This window comes from Microtus pennsylvanicus, chromosome 20 (assembly GCF_037038515.1).
Source record: "Microtus pennsylvanicus isolate mMicPen1 chromosome 20, mMicPen1.hap1, whole genome shotgun sequence".
NCBI classification, from domain to species: Eukaryota; Metazoa; Chordata; class Mammalia; order Rodentia; family Cricetidae; genus Microtus; species Microtus pennsylvanicus.
Window position 1 is genome coordinate 38,813,455 of NC_134598.1, and position 23,920 is coordinate 38,837,374.

Genomic DNA, 23,920 nt, shown 5'->3' on the forward strand with positions numbered 1-23,920 from the left:
GATGACCATGGCATGACCCCTAGTTTCATGAGGCCATTTCTTCAAAGTTAAATCCAGTCTCCCAAAAACCACACCCAGCTACCTTCCCTACAGATTTTTGGGCTCAGATCCAGTCCCACCTGAACCACAGAATGTATTCAGTTACAGTGACTCCTTCATCTTACTGAGGAGGAGACAGGCAATGCATTAGCTTTTTTCTGTTGTGATAAAAAATACCATGATGGCAGAAAGCAATTTAAGGACAAGAGAGTTAGCTTTGGCTTATGGTTTCAGAGAGATAGGGCCCATGGGGGATGGGAGACAGGGCATATAGCAGGAGCAGAAAGCTACCTCATTCACATTTACCATCCACAAGCAGGAAGAAGAGAGGAAGAACAGAAGTGGTCAGGGTAATAAACCCTCAAAGCCTACCTGGGTAACATACTTCTTCCCTCAAGGGTCCCATGACCTCCCTACACAGTGATACCAACTGGGGACCATGTGTTCAACTATATGAGCTTAGGGGTCAGAAACACCTAGAGACCTGTCTAAGACCACACAGCCAGCTTTTTCTGCCGAGCATGTCATCTCTGCCTGGCTACGGTACATTTAGCCCAAGCACCTATCATATGAGGAGACCCTGAAGAAGAAGCTGGCATTTGGACATGTTATACTTCATTGCTATGGTCTGGTACCAACCAAACCTTTCATTTTCTAGTTATTTTCACATAGCAGCACATTGTTGGTATCCCTGCTTTTCTCTTCACATCTCCGCGGTCTCTGGTATTTTCCACCTAAGTGTTAGCTGAGAACTGTTGGCTGGGGACCCCGGAAACTGTCCGCATCTCCACCCTTGGACATCTTGCAACAGACAGCTTTGCAATGAAGGGATTACACCTGGACCTCAAACAGCCACTGTTTTTGTGACTGGCTATGAGCCTGGTGGTTAAAGTGACCTTACCAATTTGGAATCTTGGCTCCACATCCCAGCCGTGTGACCTTGTACAAGCTGCACGGCCTTAGACTAGGTAGGTACTGAGCTTCCTCTACTTGGTTTCTTTGGACTTAAGGTTCTGATTATTTGGGATAAAGAAGAGAGTAAAGAGAGTAAGCGTAGGGTAAGTGCTTAGTGTACTTGTCAGTGTACATGGAAAGCCAGGTTTGTCCCTGTCTCTCTGTCTCTGTGTCTCTGTCTCTGTGTCTCTGTGTCTCTGTGTCTCTGTCTCTGTGTCTCTGTGTCTCTGTGTCTCTGTCTCTCTGTCTCTCTCTGTCTCTCTCTCTCTCTCTCTCTCTCTCTCTCTCTCTCTCTCTCTCTCTCGTGTGTGTTTCTTCTCCACCATCTCACTTTACTTCTCTTTTCTTGTCTTCTTCCGTCCTGTTTAAAATTTTATTTATTTATTTACTTATTTTTATCAGCCAATGGCCTTTGGAAGAGACAATGGGATTCTAGAAAGTCAATGAACTAACACCTTATTATCTTCCAGGACCCAGCTTCATAGACTGATGGAAGCCAGCTCTATTTGGAAGGTTAAAATCTGAAGCCGGAGACAACAAGCTGTGTAAGACACTGTAGCTCACATTCTTGCCCAAGGCCCTGTAGCAGCAAGCACACAAGCTGGGAAGCCATTTCTCCTGATTCTGTCATCTTTCCTTGTTTCTCTGTTGTGCTAATATGGTGCCTTATACAAGTTTATGCTCAACAATTTTCTTGTATGATGGACTAAGTAGAAGTTGAAAGTCCAGATCTTAAAGCAGGATTGAATGGCTCTCTGGATCCTGCCACAGATGAGCTGCGTGGACTTAGGCACATTCTCTAATCTATCTGGGTTTTAGTATTTGCACCCACAAATTAAGAAGGGTGGATATGCTGACTCCATGGGGCTAGGTTGAGACTTAAGGGATTTATTAGTGTCTGGGCCATAGTATGCACTAGCAAGGTACCAGTTATTAATTTAATTGTTAACAGCCCATAGTATAATTGATATTTAATGGTCTTCTCTGATGGTTTCCCTTCTCTAGGGCCTGCCTGGGATTCCTATGTAGAGAAGCTTATGTTCTGGGTGGATCTGCAGCAACACACACTTCCCTTCCCCTCTCTCTTCAGTCGATCACAGAATGACCAATCATTCTAGCAGTGCAAAGGAATGGACTCCATACCTCACAGGGACACTTTTCTCCCCTTCCACCATCTCAGAGGGCTGGCTTTCCTCTTGCAATATTGTTTCTGAAAGGAACATTCCATGGCAAGAAGGAAGAGACAGGACTCCAGGCTGTCACATACCTACAGAAGGAAGCTGGTTTCCCTCTGTCTGTGAGCCTGGAGGATGGTCCAGGTGGTTGTTTCTCCAGTTTCTGGGAAGCCATTCGAATCTCCTATAGTCGGCAGGACTGGACGCTTGCTCAGTTAGCAGCAGGTTTGGGAACCAAAGACCCACAGGATGCATCTCAATGGATGCTAGCCCTGACCCTGGACCACTTCCTATATTTGGGATCCTTTGGATGATCACTAAGGTCTGTCTTGTCTTTCACTTCCGCCTTGATGACATGTCTAAGTTGCCTGGCTGCTTCTCCCAGGGGTCCGTGATGCAGCATGGGGCCTGCATATAGTAAGACTGAGAGAGAGCAGCCTGTAGCATCCTCTCAGAGAAATGGGGACAAATCGGCTTCAGTAAGCAGAGTATTCTTGTTTTGGAGCCTGGGCAGCTGCTTCTTCTAGACCTCAGAGGATGAAATCCAGTGGGCCCAGAGGTCCCAAGGTTTCAGGAGATTTTGGGAGTGTGAAATGTTCTGAATGTCTATCAAAAAACAGTGCTGTGCTCAAACCAAATCAAGCCCTGAGGCTGTCAGTTTAATTAAAACAAACAAATAAACAAAACATCTGATTTAAAGAGAGCTTAAGAATGTTTACTGCCTCGACCACAGCAACTGTTTACAACTACTCTCTGAATTCCAGTTTCCAGGGATTTCTGCATTCTAATTACTCTGACTGGAGAGTGGGCTCTTGTAACCCTCATGAATTTTGCTCTTGGCATTCATATTCTGTGTAATTCCCCTTTCCTGAGTGTGGCAGAGACTGTGGCATGAACAGAATACAGCCAGAGTGACAAGATATGTATGGTTATGTGAACATGATTACAACGCTTTCCTCTGTGAACATGATTGCAATGCCTGCCTTGGGAGAATTTCTTTCATGCTGGCTTTGAGGAAAGAGCTTGTCACACAGAGAAGCTGTCTATGGACCACAACCAAGGGGAAACTGGGTATCTTAATTATTTTTCTATTGCTGTAATAAAGCACAATGACCAAGGCGACTTGTAAGAGAAAGCATTTAATTTGGCTTACGGCTTCAGTGGAGTCCATGGTAGCATGTGAAGGAACAACTGAGAGTCACATCTTGACCCACAACCATGAGGCAGAGAGAGAGAGAGAGAGAGAGAGAGAGAGAGACAGAGAGAGAGAGAGAGAGAGAGCACTAGGAATAGCAGGAACCTTTCTAGACCTCAAAGCCCACTCCCCAGTACCACACCTTCTCTAACAAGGACACACCTCCTAATCATTCCCAAATAGTTCCATCAGCTAGGGACCAAGTATTCAAATATATGAGTGTATGGGGCCCATTCTCATTCAAACCATCACACCGAGGAACTCAAAGTTGTCAACAAACACATAGGTAGGGAAATAGATCCTTCCTCATTGGAGTTCCACAGGAAATGGGAGCCCTGGGTACCACCATCTTGATTTTAGTCCTATAGAAGACCCAGTGAGGCAATGTCTGAACTTCTGACTCACAGAAGTCAGAGGATAAAATACAGTGTTGTAAACCACAAAGTTCCTGATACATTGCCACACAGCGACATGGAACTAGTGACAATGGAGACTTGCCTCTTATCTACCAACTTTTGGAACTCTACAATATATCCCTGGCTTATGTGAGGCCTAAGTCCTTTGGTAGAATAGCAAATCACAGCAGGCCTAAGCATATTGCAGGAGGTGTATCCTCAAAATAATGACAACAATTTTCCCCTTGGTACAAGAGAATACATGCATGCAAATGGCTTTCACTGGCACAAATAGAGGTTTAAGCTCCTAGTGTATACAAATCACTGGTCAAGACCATGTGAGGTAGAACTAAACACCCCCAGTCATTGGGAGTGGTGGGAAGACCCACTGGTAACGCCCGCCGTAAACTTGGAATCCTCCTGTCTCAGCCTCAGGAGTAGTTGATAATACAGACATGGACCACTAGGCCTAGGTTCATCTAACTTTTAAATCAAATACTAAGTGGGTTCTTACTGTAGGATGTGATACACTGGCAGTATTGGAAAGGGAAATCTTATCACCTGAAATTCTTTATCAGCCCTAGGCACCATTTATCATACTTTCAAGAGTAGCCCTTTGGGGGGGGGGGAAGAGTAGCCCTTGGTGACCTTCCTTCTCAGGGGAATACACCTGGGTGCCTGTCCAGGGAAAGGGGAGAGATGTTGACACGAATTATGACCCCTTTCACTTCCTCTCTCCTCTCCCCTAGCTAGATGCCAGCACCTCTACCCTGCCAAGGCACAGGCATCATAAGACTGCCAGGCCCCCCCACAAGTTGGCTCCAGCTCCAGGCCTCTGAGCCGCCTTCAAGTTACTGTAAAAATGCAAAGTATTCGAGCCATTTTAATTACTGGGAGTTGCATAAGCCAGAAACACGTTTGTTCAAAGGAACAACAGGCCAAAAGGAGAAAAAAAAATATTTTCTCCATGCTCCAGGCTCTCCCCTCCTCCTCCCTGTCGCCAGCCTCCAATCACAGGTCTCAAAAATACCTCAGGCAAATTCAGTCTCTTCTAGCGTGTATTGATAAGACATCAAATTCTTTATTTCCCTTGTAAATACCTGTAGCAGAAACATTTCCAGGCACCTTCGAGCAGTTTGGAAAGTTACTGGTCATGCTTCTCTGGACAGGCTAAAGACTTCATTGGACTCTATATCATACATGGAGAGAGTGTAGTGATAAAGCAGAGACCAGTGGGCAATGTGGGTCTCTTTGGGCACCAAGTCAGGGGGCTTTCAGCTCCCGAAGTATGAGAATGACTTCATGATATCATTCTTATAAAAGGAACAACCCAGGCACAGTATTCCAGCGATTCTCTAGTGTGGAAAGGAAATCCCTAGAGTGTTGTTGCTGTGTGGTTAGAGAACCCTCTGATTTCTCTTGATTCTTTAGTAGCCTCTGATCAGTTTGTTACCCCAGTGTGCTAAGGACGTGCTGTGTATCAGACATTAAATTATGTGCTCAGAACTGAAAACTCAATTAGCCCAAGACAATCCTGAATAAAGACGGGCAGGACCCAGCAGTATGGGTTGAATGTGAAATGCCCTCCACAGGCTTGTCTATTTGAACCTTTGGTCCCCAGCAGGTAGCACTGTTTCAGGAGGTTGAGCAACCTTGGAGACGTGGGGCCTACCTAGCAGAAGTGGATCACTGAAGGCAGGCCCTGCAGCTGATACCCGATCCTGGTTTTGCTCTGATCTCTCTGCTTCCCAATCCTCCAAAACATAACAAGCCACACCACAAACTCCTATCGCTGTGGAGAAAGTCTCTCAGAAACCATACCTTGCCTGCCTAGATGGACCCATGCTCCCTGAAATCCGAGGTCAAAACAAATCTTTCCTCATTTAAATTGTTTCTGCCAGGTACATGGTAAGGAAAAAAATAATTAATAAACCCAGAGGGTGACAATCCAAACACAGTGTGATAAGATTTAAGTTGGGTCACCATGAATAAATGCCATCCAGGTCAGGAGGGAGACAGCGTTTGATGACAACCCTGACTGAATAATGTTGACAGCGGCTGTTCAATGATGCTAAGCTAGTGCCAAGCATTCCAACACATCCTTTTGATGTCTCAGTTCATTTATTCATGACCTCTCAAGATAGAGACTAATGTTATCCCAATATTACAGACAAGGACACTGAGGCACAAGGATATAAAATGATTTACCCAGGGTTTTACTGTTAGGAAATAATAGCAACAGTGAACCTATGAATATCCAACAAGTGGCTCTCTGAGCCAAGAAGCCCTGGTTTGCAGTGCTGACCAATTTCTGTGGTGTAAACACTCCCATCACAGTCAGTTCCAGGTTACCTTGTGGTGTCACCGACTGCAGAACTGAGAAAACGCACAAGAGCAGAGCACTGTGTAATGCCACTACCACGTAGAGAAAAATCAATGGAAATAACTTCTGGAGTGCTGACCTTGAGGCAGTAAAATGCACACACTCTTGTCTTCTGACAACTTGACTCATGGTTTCTTCTCTTTTTAACCTGAAGATGGTGGGGGAAATGATACTTTCTCAGTAGAAACCATACTCCAGATTTCACATTTTTCATCATTTCCTTCAGAGCTGCTGAAGCTCAGTAAGATTCTCTCTTGATATGCTGGGCATGAACAGTAAACACAAACCCTAACAGCCCCCCATCATGACAGTGAGCTACTAACTCTCTGCTATGTCTTTGTGACTCAGCTCCAGTGTTTGGTGGATCAGGTATATCACATGCAGTTGGGATTATGACATTTTTAAACTAATGATGAGTTTATTTGGATATATCCTCATTGTAAGTCAAGGAGTATCTGTGATTAGGAAGTGATGAAGTTTAATGTTAATTGCCCTTGCTTTGAATACAAGTTATTTAATTGTTGGTTTTTGCAATTACAATTTTAATCATGACTATGTTTTACAACTGACTCAGAGAACTGTAAAAAATGCTGCCATGGATTCTACTGAGCCAATGTTAGATAGCCCTGGCATACCCCAGGGACTCCAGGACCCCATTCTTCAGTACCCCAGCAAGCATGAGGAGGATGGGTGAAAGAAGGAAAAATGTTAGAGAAGTGGAAGACTCTGAAAAAAAAAAGCCTAAAAGATGGATATGAAAGAAAGAAAAACAATAGCAAAATGTCTTTATTGAGCCTCGGTTTCCTAGATTGGCATATAGCGTTGGGGAGATGTCTCAAAAGACAAAGGGCTTACTGTGTAAGCATGGGTACCTAAAGTCAGAGCCCTAGCAGTAATGAAAGAAAGCTGGGCACGGCACAGGCCTGTAAATTCAGTACTGGGGAAACAGAGATAAACAGTTCACTGGCTGGCCAGCCCACCTGAATCAGGAAGCTCCAGGGTCAAGGAAAGACACTGTCTCAAAGAATAAGTTTGATAGTAACAAGAGAATTCTTGTCAACCTTGGGTCTCCACACCATGTGCAACATGCAAACACACACGTAAAATATCTATTATTTACGGTAGGGAAGGCTGAAAAAGACATGAAAACACAAGCTCTTTGTAGAAGTTTATAAATAATGTTACCTCATGCCTACAACACACTTTGTAAATGGCCTCTTGGGCAAATTCATTGTCATCAAGAATGTCTTGAGAGACACTGCTTTTAAACACAAGGCCCCATGGTCAAATTCAAAGAAATTTACATGACAGGCAAGAACAGGTTGTTCTTCTAGAAGCTTCAGTTTTAGACGTTTTGTTTCCATCAAAAGTACCTGCAAACAATTCAGAAGGCAAAGAATTTCAATATTTCCAGAGCCAAAAATGTCTGTGGAAAGATGAAGGCGTGACGGATCTTAAGCAAAGGATTAAGAGCAGAGTGACCCCGCAGTTGGGGCTGTGAGTCCAGCATCCGTCAGCAACCAGTGAGATGGACTTTTAGCAGTGGACACTGCTTCTTCCATCAGAAAGAAAATTAAAGGGGTGGTTGCTGGCTTAGGGAGTAAATGCACTTGACACTAAGCCTGACAACCAAAGTTTGACACTCAGGATTTATATGCTCGAGAGAACCAACTCTCACAGGTTATCCTCTGACCGCTACATGTGCTATTGTACACAATAAATTTAAAAATATATAATTAAATATAAAGAAAATCTCAAAGGGTTTTGTCCAGAAGTTCCTCTTAGGATGACCTCAATCCATATTCTAATTCCATACCCACCGACCCAACATGCTCTCCTGGTGAGGTGGCATGGGGCTCTCTTCAAGTATCAGAATAATAAGGGGTCCCTTCGACATGGGGCCTCAGCCTACCTCTTAATCATCAGTCTTGTAGGAGTAAGGGCAGTGGAATTGTGGCTGGCTGGCTTGCTGATGCGTATGAATTAACTGGTTGTACCCATAAGACTGCTCACCTCTAGAAACCTCTCTGAGAATCTGAGTTCAAGGAGTTGGATCCTCGAACCTTCCAAGGTGGATTTGTGATGGCGATACTGATACCCCCCAAACACATATGTTTCCCCTCAAGTCATTGGTCAGTCTCTTCTTTCAGTACCTGCTAAGTGCCTACTGTGTGTAGGTGCCACATTGGGCATTTGAGAAGCATCCAGGTATGCTCGGCTCTAGGGAAGAATCAGACATTTTAACCAATAGGAAGAGCAGAGAGTGAGAGGGGGCCCAGATGGACAGCTGAACAACCCATTGCAAGTGGAGCATGAAGAAACAGGAGAATCAGCAGATACTCAGAAGCTGGTGGCTCTAGCTGATTCATGGAAGGTAAGGTGGAGGAGGGAAGGCAGGAATCATAAAATGGTGCAAGATGGCACTGAGGTAACAGAGATGTAGGTCTGTCTGCAGCTGTGTAACTATGGGGTGGCAGTCCCATGATGTTCTACATGAATGATGTCACCTCCGGTTGCAGCCTGGTGTCATGGGAAGAAGCAGGCCAAAGAGGAGCTTGTTCGTCTTTGGAGTTTAAAACTTTATTCGGAAAGCCATGGGATGTGAATTGATCACTTGAAACACAGCCTAGCACGACTTCGGGGTTATATTGAGATGATGGTGGGTAACCGCAAGGCAAGAGAGGAACTGGGTAGAACAGGACTCTGGACAACAGGGCCAGTTATGGGTCTGTTGACAGTGTCTGGAAAGACTCTCCAGGGTACAGTCAAGGGTGGGAACAGTGGGAGTGGGAAAGGCGGATGGCTAGGAGAGATGTCCCGTTCAAGACTCTCTAGGACATGGTGAATGGTGATGTCATTAGAGGGGATGAGTCATGCTGGAAGGGACAGAAGGAAGAAGACAGTGAGTTCAGGACAACTGGAGTCTGATTAGGTCATGGGATTTGCAAGTGAAATTGTCACGGGGGGGGGGGGGAAGATGGACAGGGAGGTCAGGAGACCAGAGGGACACCACTATCTTGTCAATCTCATTCCGCTGCACACAGCACAGTGGCCAGTCAAGGCCAGGAGAGAAGGTGGAATTCGGCAAGGTGGCAGGGGAGGTTAGAAGGGAAGGCAAGAATCCAAGCACAGAAAACAGAAGAGCGGGGAGTCTGCCACCGAGGGAGAAGGTACCTGAAGAGAGGCGGAAAGTGACCGGCCAGGGGGCAGAGGAGCTTCCACAGCCAGGGTATCAAGAAGGCTGTGACTCACAGTGTCACAACCTTTGGGTTCTCCACCATAAGACAAGCCAGTTCCAGTTGTCAGATTAGATTCCACCAAGGTGAGCTCACAGTACTTCTGCAGAAATACGATCTCCAGCCCGGTGTGGTAGGAACCTGACCAGTGTCCAGCCTACCCCTTCCCTGAGCCCCAGCAGTGATGGCTGGCTGAGACAACCCTGTGTGGGTCTGAGCCCCATACCTTCAGAAAAGCCACCGAGGAGCTAGCTCCTCATTATTAACGGCAAAGCGCAGGAACCCCAGAGGCATAAGGAACGCATTAAACCAGGCTTGTGGGGAAGATCTCCACCACCTCATATTATCCTCTGCAAAAATAATTGACTGCCTCAACATACGGTCATTAAAAGAAAACCAAGAACCGGAATATTTAACTCTACTTCCCATTTCCCACCACCCCAGAAAACACAGGACACAAAATGTCTCTACCGCACACATGTGTTTTCTGGCTTAAAATTCCTGGGAATAGCTGTCTATGGAAAGAAATGCGAAAACCTCAGCATTCACGTGAACACAGCCAGGGGTCTTCACTTCCCTGGCCGGGCTGGGGGGTGGGGGAGCTGGGGTGAGGAACGCCCTCCAATTTTACTGCCCTGAAATCAATTCCAGATGGAAACCGGGAAAGGTGTTTACTTCCCGCTGGTACCAGACACAGAGTGAAGTTGAAGCACCCACCTTCTTAGGCTCCTAATTGCCCCATGTTGGGCAGCAGCTCTGCTGAGGGTCTGGCTACGGCTCCTGGTGATGGGTGGACCAGGGTGTCTGTTGCTTGGAAAAGGCTATTTTGAATATAATGACTTTCACATGGACTGCGGGTTTGGGGGAAGGCATTGTAACTAGGGTCTGGGGAGGAGGGAAGCTGAGGTACCTAGGCTTGTCGGTACCTTCTCCGCGTTGAACTTCCGGAGCGCCACTTGGTTGAGTAGCACGGTGGCATCCTCAGCTGTTTTCCCAGACCTCCCCCATGGCCCCCAAATCAGTGATTCACAAGTAAGCCTCAGCCCAGGGGTAGAATAACTTGGGCAGCTGTGTACCCAGACGGGATGCTGACTGAGAGCTTTGTGGCTATGATACGGGAAGGCTTCACTTCACCCACTCAAGGTCCCTCTCCTGGCTTCTCAATGAGACTGGCAGGCTGAAGGCTCAGAGAGCCATGTTTTCTGGCTTACAGCGCCCCCTAGCATTAGTCAGCGGGATAAACTCAATGAGCTCCTCCAAGCCCAACACTGGGCAGCTGGACTAGTACGGACATTTAGATCCAATCAGCCGTAACTGAACTGAACCCTGTTGTCAAAGCTCTATCCTTAGGGGCCTTACACTTCAGGAAGGGAAACGGGCAGATGAACAGCCACATTAGGCTACAGCTACAGGCGAAAAGAACAGAATAAGGCGTGGTGGGGAATCCTATAAAAGGCTGAGGCTGAAAGGGCATAAAAGTCCAGTAAATTTTGTTCCAGACCCTTTAATGCTTCCAATCCAAAAAAAAAAAAAAACCCAGAAAGATGAATTGGTAACTATCACAGGCTCTACTTAAAAGAAGACCCCAAATTTCCCCTGCTCTGTCATCATCACAATCTCCACTGGCATTCTTTGTTTTAAGCTCTGTGCCTTGGAAGACAGAGTAGGAAGGGAATGCAAAAAAAAAAAAAAATGACCTAGCATGTGGTGGATGGGCCTCAGTCTTGGGCATGTTAGTTTGGTGTCAAACCTGCTCACACGGTAAGATCTATTTTTCCTACACAGCCATTTACCTCACTTTTTGCAAATCCCCCAGGGAATAGTAGACTTCTTTTAAAAAAATCACTAAAGGGGCATCTTGCTGGGAATCATAAAGTTTAACTTTATATCTAATAAACATGGAGATTAGTGTCTGAACAAGGGAAGTGACCTGTTGGAAACACAAACACAAACCCGCTTAGTCACATAGCACTATATAATGCTGGTCGGCTCAGAAGGGTCTTTTGTTGTAGCCAAGAACTCCTAAGCAGTGTAGGTAGCTCTCAGTGAGCCAACTGAGGGGTGTGGAAATACATTAATCACATGTGCTATCAAGGAAGACTTAGCCATGTAGATGTGATGCAGGTAGAAGCCAAGGAATCAGTGTTCACAGCATGAACTTGGCTCTGCCTGTAGCTGACTGTGGGAAGCTAGGGAAGTTCTTTCCTCCTCGAAGATGAGCAGTCTCTGAGCAACTTCGTATCTCCCATACAAGTCCAAGAAAATGTTTCCTATAGGCTCTACCCTCTGAAATTCGATGCACAGGAAGCAAACAGGCCCTCACCTTCCCTAGGAAAGTTCCAACAGAGGGACCGGGTGAGCCTAGTAGGTTGAGAACAAGCCAGGTGCTGGTTGAAGCTTCTTCCGGCTCCCCCTAGATTTGCAAATCTGCCATTGTTCTCAGCTACCAGAAGAAAGCAGGAGAGCCATTATCTTCACTCTTACCCAAGCTCCAAGCCCACTCAATCTTGTCCACTAAACAGACTAGAAAAAGAAATCCTTACATATTATTAGTCTGGTGGACAACCTAATGTCCAGATTGATGACTACAAGGTCCACCTGCTTGCAAGACCCACATGAGGACTCAGGGAGCATCCTATGTCTGGTTCCCAGGGCCATGACTAGGCTGGTGTTGCAGAGGTGGAGAGAGAAGGTCATCTCAGTCCAGGCAGAAGAGAAGACTCCTGACCAAGGATGCTCTGTGTGTTCTTGGAAACCCCTAAAATCTGAGCAAGCCAAAGTAGAAGAATCAAGAGGAAATGAGTCTAAATTAGCACCTTTCAGAAAGGAAAATAATCCAAGGACACCTATACTTTGAGCAGGAAGTAGCTGTGGGAACAAGACACACTTCAGATGGCCTCTCTGAGGAATCTGCTCTGTGACATGTAGCAGAAAGTAGTTGCTTGGCACTTGTCTTGCATTCCAGAAAAGGCTCTCTCTTGGAGAAAAAGCAAATGGCATTTTGGACAAAATGGTCTTGTAATAGGGAAGCAGAGGAGAGAGGGCCTCTAGTCTGTAAGATGTTTATCCCAAGTGGATTTGCCTACAAGCTCCTCTAAAACCTTCCACATGACCGGCACGGTGCAAGGTTCAGCGAATCTCTCAAATCCTACCAAGTATGCCCTCATTCAACCTAGTTCCTCAGAGTGGCCCTGTAGTGTCCAAGGCTCAGGCCTCAAGTGGTTACTGGCTATATCCACACTCAAGTCTCCTGGGATCTTTTGAGGGCTAAAAGGCATCATGGCCTAATGTGCCAGGCCTCCAAGTGCCAGGAAGGGAAATAATATAACCATATTCCAGGAGATGGGGCTAGAAGAACAATAAGGGGGCCATGGTACCATGGAACAGAATGAAAGAGGTGGGGGCTTTCAGAGCTGATTGGGGAGAAGACAGAAAGATATGGGAGCTGAGTCCTCTTCTCTATAGTTAGAACGGCTTGGAAGAGTTTACAGAACATTCTGGGAAGCATTTGGGAGGCTGAGGCAGGAGGGTTGAGAGTTCAAAGCCAGCCTAGACTACATGATAAGACCCTGCCTCAAAGTAACAGCAGTGCCCACACCAATAAAAGATACAAAATAGTCTAACAAGGGAAGTACAATCAAAAATAATGTTATCACAATACTCTCTGTTCTGTCATTAAAAAGAGTTTCTTGGGGGGACAGTCCAAGGGGTTCTCTTGCGTTTTCCTTTTTTGTTGCAAGTTTTCAGCATTTCTGTACCTAAAGCACCTTCAAAATCATAATAGAACATAAGGCAGGAAAGAAAAGGAGATTGCAATAAGAACCCTGTCAGTTAGATTGAACTGCTGCTAAGTCCAGGGGCATCTGTCTCTTTTGTATGAGCAGGCGCTGAGAGAGAGTAACAGGAGCATCCCCTTTCTGGGCCTGTTTCCTCAGCTAGAAGGTACACGTGACACCTGCTCTTGCTTCCCTTACTAGAAGGAATAGAGTATGGGAATCCTGTTTTTAAAAACATATAGCATAGGTCAGGTGTGGTACTGCATCTCCGTCAATAGCAGTGGGGAGCCCAAGGCAGGAGGATCTTGGTTTCAAGGTCAGCCTGGACCGTGTCTCAAAAAGACAAAGCAACAATAGTGTGTGTATATACCACACGTGCACATATCACAATCAAGAGGCCACTTAAATAACATTACCAATACTCTTCGTTTACAGTTAGTTTATCCAGGATCCGGGATAGTTTTCTCCAGGATCTGGTTTTATTCTACTTTTGGATTGCTTAACTTCAAAGTTCCTTGCTGAAGGAAGGACTGCTGTCTGCCACCAGTGAGACGTGCTATCTTTCATACTCCCCGTTTACTCTATATTCTGTCCTTCAAAGGCGAGCCAGGCCTTTCCACTTGCTTGTCTCCTTGCATGATGTCAGCTCAAAGAACTCTTCTCCTACTGTCCCACAGAAAGCAACACCCTCTAGCTCTAGTACAATCACCCTGGCTGCAAGGGCTTTGCTTGGAGTCCAGAACAGCGTTTGGTGAATGATTCCACGGTTCCATTTACCCCCAGTGACAACTACCATAGCCAGTTCCAAAAGGCCGAGGGGTGGTGGTGGGGTGGGGGTGCTGAGAAAATGTCATCTACCCAGGTGTTTCCTCTTACTCTCTGCTCTCTCTAGGCAAGGTAGGAAGGTGAAATTTTCTTCGAGGCTTCCTTCTAGACTTTTTCCAGGAGGCAGGATCAAGGACTCTACATCGCGGGGCCACCTGGGTCCTAGGGAAGGAAGGAAGGGACTGTGCTGCCTCTCTGAGTGGCTGGGAGTGGAGACTTGTTTGGGTCGAAGGAGCTCGGGAGTGCCGGTGGGCGTAGGGCAATGGGGCCGTGGGTCACCGCTTCAGCGCACAATGTCCCAGGACGCGCCCAGCCCACCCACTCAAGTGCCCACAACCGCATTATTCCCTATAAGGATCTGAACAGTCCGGGCCGGCCCCTCCCTGTCGCCCCGCGCCCCCCGGCCCCGCCCCTTTTTTGGAGGGCCGATGAGGTAATGCGGCGCTGCCATTGGTCGGAGGGGGCGGCCCCCGAGCTCCCGAGGGGCTGGGTCCCTCTGGTGCCCCTATATCACTCTGCAGCCCTGGACTCTGCGCACAGTGGGCAGCAGGCAGCCACCAGGACCGGGAAAGCTTCTTCTCCCGCTTCTCCGCTCTGGTTCCGGATCCTTCTCCCGGAGGCCACTCACTGGCTCTGCGGACGAGTGCTCCAGCCACCCAACGCCAGTTCGCGGAGTCCCAACCCGTCCCGCTGAGCAACTTGGAGGACACTTTCCCGGAGCTCAAAGTTGCCCAGCGTGCACGGTCAGATCTAGCGAGTGAGCTCGGACTGCAGTATCCGCGCCAGCACTCGGCAACTTTGAAGAGAAGAGCAGCCGTCCCCGCAGCGGACAGCAGTAGCTACGATGATGACTCCCTGGCTTGGGCTTGTCTTGCTCCTGGGCTGCTGGAGCCTTGGGCACTGGGGCGCCGAGGCGTGCACATGTTCGCCTAGCCATCCCCAGGATGCCTTCTGCAACTCCGATATAGGTAAGCGCTTTAGAAGGCACCAAGCAAGCTGCGTGCCGTAGCAGGCGACTGGGTTTCCTTGGGCCGGGACTCTGTGTGGGGAGATGCCTTTTAGAGGGAACCCAAGCAGTGTCCTAGTGGTCTCTGGCTGGCAGGAGTGAACGTGGACCCTGCTTGACATCTAGAAAATTTCCCCATTGACTCTTGCAGAGAAAGAGCTGGAGGAGCAGGGTGGGAGAAGGTTCTGAAAAGTTGGAACGCTAACTGAAGCGCTGGGAGCTCTAGTACTCTTTACAAGAAGTTGCCAACTTGTGCGTGTGGAGTTGCGAGAGAAAACTAGCTTTCAGAGATTGCTTATCGCCCGCGCCCTTGAACTTTATTTTTTTTCCTTGAGATTCAACCAGCGTAGCTGCAGGCTCGCCCAGCAAGTGCTGGAGCTTCTTGCCTGCCAAGTTTGGGTGGCTAGAAAGGGGGGCGGGGGGGGGGGGACCACACAGAAGAAAACTGTAGGTTTGACTCCCTCCATGGGAGAACTGCATCTGAGTGTCGATAGGTGGCTTGAGGTGACTGTAGGGGATCACATAGCTGTGAAAATTCACAGGAAGGTTATTGTTATTATTTTTTTTTCTTGAACGTATGTGAGGAGGGAGAGTGAGCAAGGGAGAAAGCAGATTTGTCATCAAAAGAACAAAGATGCCAAGGGTCTCATCACTTGTGATGTGATAATTGTCTCAAAGAGACTGTTTGCTGATTAGAGAGACTTGATAAGAAGCAGAGCCCACTGTCCAGATGGCCTGAAGAGTGCTGGGGATGCTTGTGTTTGGAAGAGGAAACTAGAAAATCTCCCTTTTCTCCAGCCCCTAAAGCACCCGGTTCAATATCCCTGCTGTGAGTTTGCAGGGCAGGGGTGGGACACGAGGCCGTCCTTGGCCTGTGTCAATTCAGAGGTGAAAAATGGGGCATGTGTGTTTAAAGTATGGTCATGAAGGAGAAGGAAATTTTCCACTGGGTCTCGGGTGAGGGATTCCACTCTGCAAGTGTGTTGTGGTGAGGAGAGGGAGGAGTGGTGACCTGGGAGGGGAAGCAACTGAGGTTGGAGAGGGGCCAGGCCAGCCTTGGGGGAAATCTGGGAGGTGGCTATGGTGGCCAGGTCAGTGGACTTGGCAGCCCAGGGTGTTTGTGTGACCTGCAGTCACCCTTGATGGAGGTTTCCTGGGACCCGCAGGAACACACCCTTCACCCTTCCCCGGTCCTTGGGATTGCTAGGAAGCATCCTTTAGATTGCTGGAGAGGCCTGGGAAGGTTTTCTCCTGAGTGTGGTCCCCACCCAGATTCCTCTGAACTTTTCTCTGCTCTCACCAGCCCGGTGACATTCCCAGCTAGTTGGTGCCAAGTTCTGGTTTTGCTCAGCCTAGAACATGCTCCTAGCCTGTGAGCTAGCAGATGGAATCGGGGTGTTAATTTCTGCTTTACAGCGGGCTGAGTGTGTTCAGCTTGGTTTTATAGTATGTATAGGGGAGAGAGGAATCTCATCTCTATCCCAGGTGCCTATAGCCCAGAGGTTTCTACACTGAAGTTCATGGGAAAGTGGCAACATGAGCTGGTAGATCCTGTTCCCGGTGGGCTTTTCTGGAATCAGCTCATTGTTTGCTTAAGGACCCTACTGTATGTGGGGGTCTGATGAAGCTTCTTGTAATTTCTATGGCTTTATTCAAAAAACAGCTTCCTCCTCTTAATACACTTCCCAGAGAAAAGTTCAATTGCTAAGAAATATGCCAAGCACAGAACAGTGTAGTAGCAAAAAGAAAAAGAGAGAGAGAGAAAGAAAGAAAAATCATTGCTCTGGCAGGGATCCAGACTCACTCAGCCTTTAGCTTGGTGCACTGCACAAGGGATGAGATAATGCTTTTAAAAATGGGAGGTGTGGGTGTGGGCCTCTGGCTTGTTGACCTGCGGCCTGACAACAGCAGACACTCTGCGGCCTCCAGTAGATGGCTCCCAACTGTCCTCTGGACGCAGGAGCCCCCTAAGTATGCTCAAGATTGCCTGCCACCTTCCTCTTCTAGAACCTTCCTGCATGGATTTCTCTCATCCTGGCCGGATGCCACGTTGCCAGGGAAGGGCACAGCATGTCTGGCTTAGCCCTTCATAAGCCCCCATCACCACCCCACAATGGCCTTCCCTCTCCTGTCTCTTTATCCATGGGTGTCTCTTTTTCCCTTTCTTCTCCAGAGCCCAGGGGACTGGCACAACCCTTTGGGTGAGGAGGACTTAAAAGGTGTTTCCATGGCAACTGCAGGCCCTGCACCCTATCAAAGTGTTTAGGAGAATGAACTACATGGAGGCTTATCAGATACTCGGTGGGGCAAAGAAAGGGAGTTGGCAGCGGTCACCTCACTTGGGGCCCTCTCCTTACCAGGCATTGCCCCTGAAACTCCTTCAAAACATTGACTCAGAAAGGACGGGGGTAGGTGCTGGGAATGAAGGAGGTAGCCTGGCTAGGCTGATCTTGCTCTGCCAGCCTTAGCTCAGGAAGGGATGGGTAATGCTCACAGTGTTCTGAACATTGGAGTGGTGTGTGTGTGTGTGTGTGTGTGTGTGTGTGTGTGTGTGTGTACCCATGTGAGTATGTGTACCATGTGTACCAAGGCTAATAGTATCTTAGGAAGCCTGGTCAGAGGCAGATGGCTGTTGGGCAAGAGGAAAAGAGAAAAAACAGGCAGCTTTCAGACCTGTGCTGGGGTGCAAACACTTCAAAGATGTTATCTTAACTTCTCAGCAACCTTAAGTGTGGTTGTTGGATCCATTTCTCAGATGGCAAATACTGAGGCCAAACAAAGTTATGCTTATACAAGGCCACCCTGCAGTGGGGAGGCATGGAGTTAGTCAGTCACACCTATGACATTTTCCAACTCCCCTTGACCCCTTGACATCCTAAGGCAAGAATGTGCCCCTAGAATCCAAAGGAAAGGAACAGATTAAGTTTTTCTCAGAACTTCGAAGGCAGCTAAAATGGCCAGGGGCTTTAATTAAGTATCATGTTTGCCAAGGAAGAATTAATTATCGTTTATAACAGAACAAAAAAAATGAATAAATTCCCTATGTTCTTTGGTTATTAGAACCAGAAAAGATTCTCAAAATCATTAGGCTGAGTTGAAAAAGTGACTGGCTGTGTCACTGAGGCCAGCGAGCAGTGGGGATGATATAAACCCAACTGATTTGTGGGAGACAGTTAGGGATTCTCAGAGGAGGCGCACACACGAGGTGTGAGCCAGGGAAGAAATCTGCAGACTGGGTTCCTGGTGGGTGCAGCAGGTGCCCTCGGGTCTGTCCCACCCCATTCCATGGACAGATAAGACTAGACCGGCGGCCTGGCCGGGAAGGGGCTGTGGTTCTGCTGGAATAGCAGGAACGATTGAGCTCAGTTGCTGAATGGCACATTCCAGCAGGTTCGTTAATGAGAAACAAAGCAACACAATTCGAGTCACTTTGTCCTTTACCACTTCAGCCTGTGTGGATGCGAAGTCAACTCCTGGGTGGTCTCGAGAGGCCGTGTGGGATGGTGGCAGGGCACAGCTGGGCTCAAATCCTCCCCCAGGGTCTTGTTGGCTTTGTGTTGAGGCATTTATTTTGTGGGTCTGTTTAGCTTTCACTCTCCTCATTATAAAAAGACAGAAGGAATTTGTACCTTTTCAGACCATTTTTATTCATGCTTTTAAACTTAAGGTTACAATGATGAGTGTATCTTATGTTCTTCTCTTTTTCTGTATGTCATTTATCCATTCATTTCTGTCCACCTATATGTCTATTATCTATTGCCTTTTATCTATCACTGATATCTCTCTGTCTTCTTTCTATCTATCTGTCATTATCTTCTGTCATCTATTTATCTATCATCTATCAATCATTTCTTTATCCATCCACCCATATAAAAATCAGAGAAAGATAAAGTTCTTTTGGATCACTGCCTCAATCAACGCTACTTCCTTCTATATTATATCACCTGTAGAAAATTTACGATGGCTTTCCTCCATTAAAAACTTGAAGAATTAGACAAGTAAATACTGAAATGCCCTTAAGTGCTGTTTTCATTCAATAGTGTGCACCAGAGAGTTTTTGCCAACTAATACATGTATAGGTTACTTTATTCTTCTCTCTCTAGTATTCCATAGGACTATACTTTTTAAAACCCAATATTGAGTTAAAATAGTGATTACTGTGTGCTAGGCACCATTCTAAATAATTAATATGCATTAGCTCAGTCAAGTCTTTCAGCAGTCCTAAGAGACAGATGGACTGTTGCCATCTTCATTGAAGAAATTGAAGCACAGAAAAAATTAGGTAACCTGTTCAATGCTATATCTGGTAAATAACAGAACCTAGTATTTAAACCAATGGAGCTCACCTCTAAGATATATCCAACTACACTATGTAATATGTATACTACTATAAGTGATGATATTACTATGATAATCTAATATCCCTATGAATCTACCTTCATTTATTTAGATATCTCCTCTTCATGGATATTTATGCTTCTAACAACTTCTCATCCTTAGAAGGGTGTTGGAACAAGCAGTCATGATATTGTCTTCTGCTCTGTGCATGGATGTTTCTCTATGGCAAGTGTTTCTCTATGGACGTGTTGGATGGAAGTAAGAGCGCTGTGTGTTTTAGTTTTTGCTGCAGTCTACGCTCTGCAGCTGCTGCGTGTTGACTGTACCTTTTAAATGTGCAGCTGGAGGGATGGGGGATGGGCCTGGAGGCGATGTCCCAGGGCTGTGTTAAGGACACATTCAGGCTTCTCTCAAATGGAAAACAATTTCAGACATTTTCTTGGTATTCTGAGGACCTCTGTTCTTGGGTAGCCTTTTTATCTTCTTGAAAGGGAACAAAATTAAGGCCACTTAGGCCCAGTTAATGGGATCATTTTTATATCAAGAATAGGCCTTAAGTGGTAGGACAGTCACAGCCCTCGGCTGGCTCTTCTGGAGTACTCTAGTCAGAGATGGCTGTGGGGTTTTGCTTTTATAATAAGTGGAGTGCTTTTCATTATCTAAACTTGTTTGGCCTTTGGTTTTTGCATGAACTCAGGTTCAAAAGTGTATGTGTGAAACCCAGGCGTAGGGTTCTGTCTCCCTGTTGGGCTCAGGGCGGCTGTGAGAAGACAGATCCCTTTGTTCCCTCCTGCACTCATTACTGCGTCTGGACAGTGCTTGGATGGGAGCAATAAGATGACCATGAGGATGGAAGTGAATAGCTGAGGCCAAGGCAGAGCGGCTGGCAGAGAAAGACCCTGGGGTCTTGACATCATGATACCTTTGAAAGAATGAATTCCACTGCCCTTATTGAAATTTTTCAGTGGGGTTAATGGTATAAAGTATAATAAAATGGCTTTTATGAGGACCAATAACAGGCCCCACCCACCTCTTCATTGGTCCTTCCTGCTCTAGAAAATCATGTTTTCTGCCTGGCTCTTGACCCACGCTGTGCACACCCTCATGAACTTGTATTCCGGGTCTCACTTGGTCCCATTTTTCTTCTATGGTACAGGTGCAGAAGAACCCTTCCATCTCACCTAGAGTTCAAACCAGCTGCAGCATGACACCATTTCTGCTAAAAAGCCAGCTCCTCTGAAATTGCATGAGGCATGACCAGAGGGCATCATTCCAAAGCCAGAACCACATTCCTGCTGTGTATTACCCTGAAAGGGAGGCACCTGATTCGTTCCCTGCTTGTGTGATAAAGTCTAGCCCCACCATCTAGTGGAAAGAACACTACAGCATCCTCCTAATCAGACCTTTATGGGGCGGGTTGGCAATTACATTCCACGGCACTGGGCTGGGCTCCTTCCTCGCATACCAGTCATTTGTAAAGTGGGGGCTTCCCTTCCCAGCTACCCGCTCAGCAGCTTCAGGCTGAAGAGGGAACACTACCTAACTATGATCACATCATCACAGTGCAGCCCGAAGCTACATCCCCAAAGCCTGTGTTCGGGATTATTCTTTCCTGTAGACTTATTTCCCCTTCTCCTATAGACTGAGGACCACAATGCTCTAGAAGTGGGGAGGTTCTCCTCCTTTTGCAACTTTTGGTGCATTGGTCTCTGACTCACTGCTGGGACGCTCAGGGCAGATCCTTCACCAGTCTCTTGGGCCCCTGCCTTTCCTCCTGTCCTCGATTTCGTTTTAACATTAGTTATTTGGGGCTCGCAATGGAACCAAGCCTCAGAAAAAATTTCTGATTCCCAATCCAGCACTCTAGTCTTTGCTTCAACTGTCTCCATTCTGCTCAATTTCAAAAAATGTTTTAAAATCCTTTTTTTTCTTCAGCGGGTTCTGTTTTTGGAGAGTTATCACAACTTCATTCAACAAACACGTCAAAACAGAAAATTGCCACAATGCTAGCAGTTATGGTTGGACATCTTGGGTGATAATAATTAATTGCTGAGATTAATCCTGCAGAGAAGTCTGTTGAATTGGTCCCTGTGAGACCCAGGTTAGGACATGGGAAGTGGCAAGTGTAGAAGACTACGCAGGTATGGTTTCATCTGTCAAGAGAATTACCTTCTGACCTAGACCGCATCACTGAGGGTAGGCCCATGGACTTTTAGTTCTTGAGAATACTGACTCTTGTGAGATCTGCTTAGAAAGTTCTTTGACCCAGTTATCTCGTCTGTGAAATTGGGGAGAACTGGGGTTGGCGGTTCCATGAAATAACTCAGCAAATGTGTAGCACAGAATCTCCTGTAAAGACTGTGGGGGGATAGGTAGGGGGTCCTGTCTGTCTGTTATGTATATATACCAGTGTTCTCATTGTCTTTTTACTGAGGAAAGTGGGACTCTGAGGGGTGATAGGATATTTTCATTGTCACATGCAGATAGCTGAATTTCAAAACCATGGTTGATATCTCTCCCTTATCCCAAATTCAGTATTCTCTACTTCCCTAATGGCCTCTGACAGGACACACAGGTAACAAAGCTCCCAACACCGGACCCATGATGTTAGTTTTAATTCTTCAAAGGATTCGGAAAGCAGGGTGGTGGAAGAGTCACTGTTCCCATTTGATGGCTGTCAGTATTGAGAATTGGTGTGGTAGGGCAGCTTCACAGTATAGCAGATGTATTGGGAGTAATCCCATGCCTTCTGAAGGCCAAGTCCAATGCAGTGCTCTTCAAGGATCAGGGGTTGCCCTTGCCCATATAGACATATGTACATTTCCTTCTGATAGGCAGAAAGAAGTAGGAGATAATGGGGCAGCCAAAGGGAGGGCCCTGGAAACTGGTGATACTAAATTTGGTTGGCAAGTCACAACTTCCTGTCTCTGCTCTGCTTGGGTCTAGAGAGGCAATGCCTTCTCCTATATGTCAAGGTGGGAAGACCTGAGATCTACTTTCCCCAGGCACTGATCTCTTACCTGGAAAGGTGACACACTGACTGTGTGTGTCTGCTCCTTTGTGCATAGGTGTTACTGCCTCTGGTGTGCCAGTATTCTAGGTCAGTCTCCCTTGGAGAGGGCTGTCCAGTGGCGTTCAGGACCGAACACCTAGTGTCACCAGTGACAGTCAACAAGGGAGGTTCATCAGAAATATGGTCTGTCAAGATTAGAGCAGGATCTCGAATGTGGTGAGGATTCTGCCTGAACATTTCTGATGGGCTCAGTGATCTAAGCGACTAGCAGACTTCTGGTTGGAAGACAGCTGGTTTACCACAGCTGCCTTGTCGATTTAGCTTAAGGCTAGAATTCTGGAACTGAGGTCACTTCAGGGAGCTGTCACCGACTGCTGGAGGGCAGGTAAGAAGGCTCTGCTGCAGAAAGGACTTTTCCCACTACAAGACTAGCTTAGACATAGGCCTTTAATTGAAAGTGGCATTATCTCATATAATCCTATTCACTCCACTAGAGAGAGAGCTGGAAGGCCCAGGTCAACCATGTGACCATTGAGCAATACCACTCTACTTTCCTCTCTAATGGTGACAGGCACCCAACGGACTAAGATCTGTGATAATCCTAACAGGGAGCTGCCTGGAGGACAGTTCAGGACAGATGCTCACAATGGGGAACAGCCTATGTCTGCGGCAGGTGGGTCCCTTTTTAACCCATTATCTTCCAGCTTGGGTTTCTCAAATTAGTTCAGGTCACAAACTCTGATGCCTACAGGGACTGGCCAGAAAAGGAGGGTGTTTGCATGTCAAATACATGAGTCTATTACTCATTTCAGCTATACATATAAGGTTCTCCAGTCTCTGTTTTCCCATGTTTGTCCCCAAATATATGTATGATAGCTTTGAACACCTCCTCTTTGCCTTGGTATCAGGGGGGCAATGGAGAGTGGTGGCAAATGTGGTGAACTGAAAAATCCATGTCCCTTGGGATGGGGACAGTTTGGCCAGATGTCTAGGTTCTTATCATAAGCTAGAAACCCAAAGTGTTAGTGTGAAAGTTTAGTTTTTAAGGGTCAGTATAATGAAAACAGACGTGTGCTCGGGTGTATACACACATGCACACACATACCTACACACACAGATTCAACTGTAAAGGTTCTGGTGTTAGATGGCCTGGCTAAAATCTTGACGTCATTACTTGTTGGTCACATGTCTTAGGCAAGCCAGCCCAACTTATGCTAGCTTATCCTATCTGTAACTCTGAATTTACAAGAAAATCTTTTAGGGAAGATTCATGGAGATAGTGGAAATAACAGACTTGGCTCACTGTTTAGCCTGTAGTGAAGGCTTGGTAAATACCAACCCCCATGATTATAACATGGTCTTATTGCCTTCCTTACATGGGAACTGGGTCTTACTCACTGGGTCACAGTCTGATGTTTGTATGCACATAGTGAAGACATCGTGAATGAATGAGGATGTTTGAAAAACAACAGCATCCAGCCTTTCTAGGCAATAGTGTCCTCAGTTCAGTGTTGGCAGGGAAAAGAGAGAATATCAGTTTTTGCTGTTTTGGGCATTGGCCAGCTCAATAAGAAACAGCTGCTGT

The 23,920-nt window shown here is 46.7% G+C and overlaps 2 protein-coding genes across 5 annotated transcripts in view; one reads left to right on the forward strand and one right to left on the reverse strand.

Annotated features, from left to right (window-relative positions):
* Positions 1 to 23,920, reverse strand: part of Syn3 (synapsin III) — a 382,057-nt gene that overhangs the window by 185,023 nt on the left and 173,114 nt on the right. The gene's annotated exons all lie outside the window — the stretch shown is intronic.
* The window catches only part of Timp3 (TIMP metallopeptidase inhibitor 3), a 48,184-nt gene continuing 38,778 nt past the window's right edge, over positions 14,515 to 23,920 (forward strand). The window contains exon 1 of the mRNA XM_075954801.1: positions 14,515 to 14,946. Coding sequence (XP_075810916.1) covers positions 14,823 to 14,946 — 124 coding nt within the window. The 5' untranslated portion in view covers positions 14,515 to 14,822. The remainder of the gene's footprint in view (positions 14,947 to 23,920) is intronic.